Source organism: Penaeus vannamei, chromosome 8 (assembly GCF_042767895.1).
Source record: "Penaeus vannamei isolate JL-2024 chromosome 8, ASM4276789v1, whole genome shotgun sequence".
Classification (NCBI taxonomy): domain Eukaryota; kingdom Metazoa; phylum Arthropoda; class Malacostraca; order Decapoda; family Penaeidae; genus Penaeus; species Penaeus vannamei.
In genome coordinates this window covers 3,153,447-3,155,946 of record NC_091556.1, presented here as the reverse complement: position 1 = coordinate 3,155,946, position 2,500 = coordinate 3,153,447, and the positions used below count along the sequence as shown (strand labels likewise).

Sequence of the window (2,500 nt, the reverse complement as noted above, 5' to 3'; positions counted from 1 at the left end):
ATTTTCCCTTCGCTCTAAAATTCATATAAAAGAACAGAAAAATACATTAATGAAAACTCAAAAAAGAAAAGAAAAATACGCTCCCTTTTAATATAGTTACTTTGACTCCAAAGGCGAGAAATATAATTTTATTGATAGAAGGAATATGTGTAATTAAGTGATCTTTTTTAGCGAGAAGAAATCAGCTGCCAAAAAGGAATTATTTTTGGCGATGGAGGAAAAAAAAAAGTCCGGTCAAGAATCTAGAAGAAATATTACAATTTAGATTTTATTTACTTACATAAGTATTATACATCCGGTCAGAGGTATTGACTATATCCTTCCTATCTTCCACAGCTTCAATACCAAACACACACACACACACACACACACACACAAAATGAATTGTATTCCTCAAAAAAAAATAATAATAATAATAATAATAAATATACATAAATATTCATTCTTCAGCATCATCTTCTCATCTTTTTTACGGTCAATTTCTTCTTCGAGATAAAGATGTGGTCAGCCTCCTTGGTGGCTATGTGCTGGTAACCCTTCTCGTCCAGAAATGGAATCAGCTGATCTGGATGTTTTGATTCTATGGCCATTATCTGAAGAGGGAGATTCAGTATCATTTCACAAGTTTATGATATTCGATAGCGTGCCATGATTAGAAAAGAGAGATTCAGAAACACAAGTTGAAGGGAAATATTCAACAGCATATAAGCTAAAGAGAGCGAGGTTTGCTGAAAAAATTGAGGAAAGAGATTCAACAGCATATCATAAGCTAAAGAAGAGTTGAAAAAAGAGATTAAGAGCATATCATAAGCTAAAGAGAGAGAGGTTTGCTGAAAAACTGAGGAAAGAGATTCAACAGCATATCATAAGCTAAAGAAGAGTTGAAAAAAAGAGATTTAAGAGCATATCATAAGCTAAAGAGAGAGATTTACTGAAAAGTAAAAAAAAAAGAAAAAAAATATTTAACAGCATATCATAAGCTAAAGAGAGAGATTTACTGAAAAGCTAAAAAAGAGAGAGTTAAGAGCATATCATAAGCTAAAGAGAAAGATTTGCTGAACAATTGAGGAAAGAGATTCAACAGCATATCATAAGCTAAAAAGAGAGATTTACTGAAAAGCTAAAAAAGAGAGAGTTAAGAGCATATCATAAGCTAAAGAGAAAGATTTGCTGAACAATTGAGGAAAGAGATTCAACAGCATATCATAAGCTAAAGAAAAGTTGAAAAAAGAGATTTAAGAGCATACCATAAGCTAAAGAGAGAGAGGTCTGCTGAACAATTGAGGAAAGAGACTCAATAGCATAACATAAGTTAAAGCAAAAGAATCAGTAATATATGCTAAGTTGAACGAAGAGATCCAATCGTATATCATAACTGGAGAGAGAGATTCAGTAGTGAATAAAAGGGGATTCAGTAGCATATCGTAAGCAGAAGAAAGGGTTTCCATATAACCCTGAAAAACGGACCTTGATTTCGCTGATATCATTAACTAGATTGTAGCTTGAAGGATCAATTTCAATGGTTTTAATATCAGTGATTTGTTGTAGTATCAATATAAGTGATTGACTTTAGACCGTAAATGGGAAGACTTCACAGCATTATTATAATTCAATCAGTGATAAGACAGCATTATCAGTGATTAATGACCAACTCGTTCTTAGGGAAATAGATTAATGTATTATGTATATTACACGATGAACTGCGTCAGCGGAAGCCAAACGAAGAGACGAAGAGTAGTAAGACAGTTTAATAACAATGAAAGTGCCCTCAGACTAGCACTTTTTCAGTCAATTTTTTTTTTCTCTCTTTTTTACAATTTTCTGAAATTTTGTCAATGTTTGAGCAAATTGTCGATTCTCCATTCAGACGACAATGATCCTTTCCGTCTGAAAACCCTTCCGTCAACTTTTTTCAGCCAAGCTTACTCAAATCAAGACCTATATTCTTGAATGCTTATATTTTTGTTAAATAAAATTATCAAAAAAATTGACAGAAAAAGTGCTAGTGTGACACGGCCGTAAGTGATAACAATGATTGTGATGCTACGTATCCGATTATCTTGTCCCTTCCTGCCTTCAGCTCCTTATACCCTTATTCCCTTCTCCTCTTTTTATTTTCCCTCCTTTTCACTCCTTTCTTCTAAAGATAAATCTTCATTTTCATTATGATTGATGATAAGGAAATGAAAATGTTAATGAAGATTATAGGAACAATGATAATGATGGGGAAGGTCATGGTGATAGCAAGGCCAATACTAATGATAATAATTACAATAATAATAACAATAATTATGATAATAACGATAACCATAATGATAGAGATAATAACAGTAGTGACAATGATCATCATGATATTTATAATTAACTAAATAATAGTAGCAATAGTAGTAATAGAATTATTAACACTGATAATGATGAGAAAGATAATGTTAACAACCATTGCAAAAATTCTAGTAGCAATGGTTCAAATTATAATACAATTACGCCAAAATTGTCAATT

General features: G+C 31.8%; 1 protein-coding gene across 1 annotated transcript in view; it reads right to left on the bottom strand.

Moving 5' to 3' along the window:
- Nucleotides 1-300: 300 nt before the first annotated feature.
- The window catches only part of LOC113826252 (uncharacterized), a gene marked incomplete in the record, with an annotated part of 14,648 nt that continues 12,448 nt past the window's right edge, over nucleotides 301-2,500 (bottom strand). Inside the window, 1 exon segment of the mRNA XM_070123958.1 lies at nucleotides 301-593. Coding sequence (XP_069980059.1) covers nucleotides 453-593 — 141 coding nt within the window.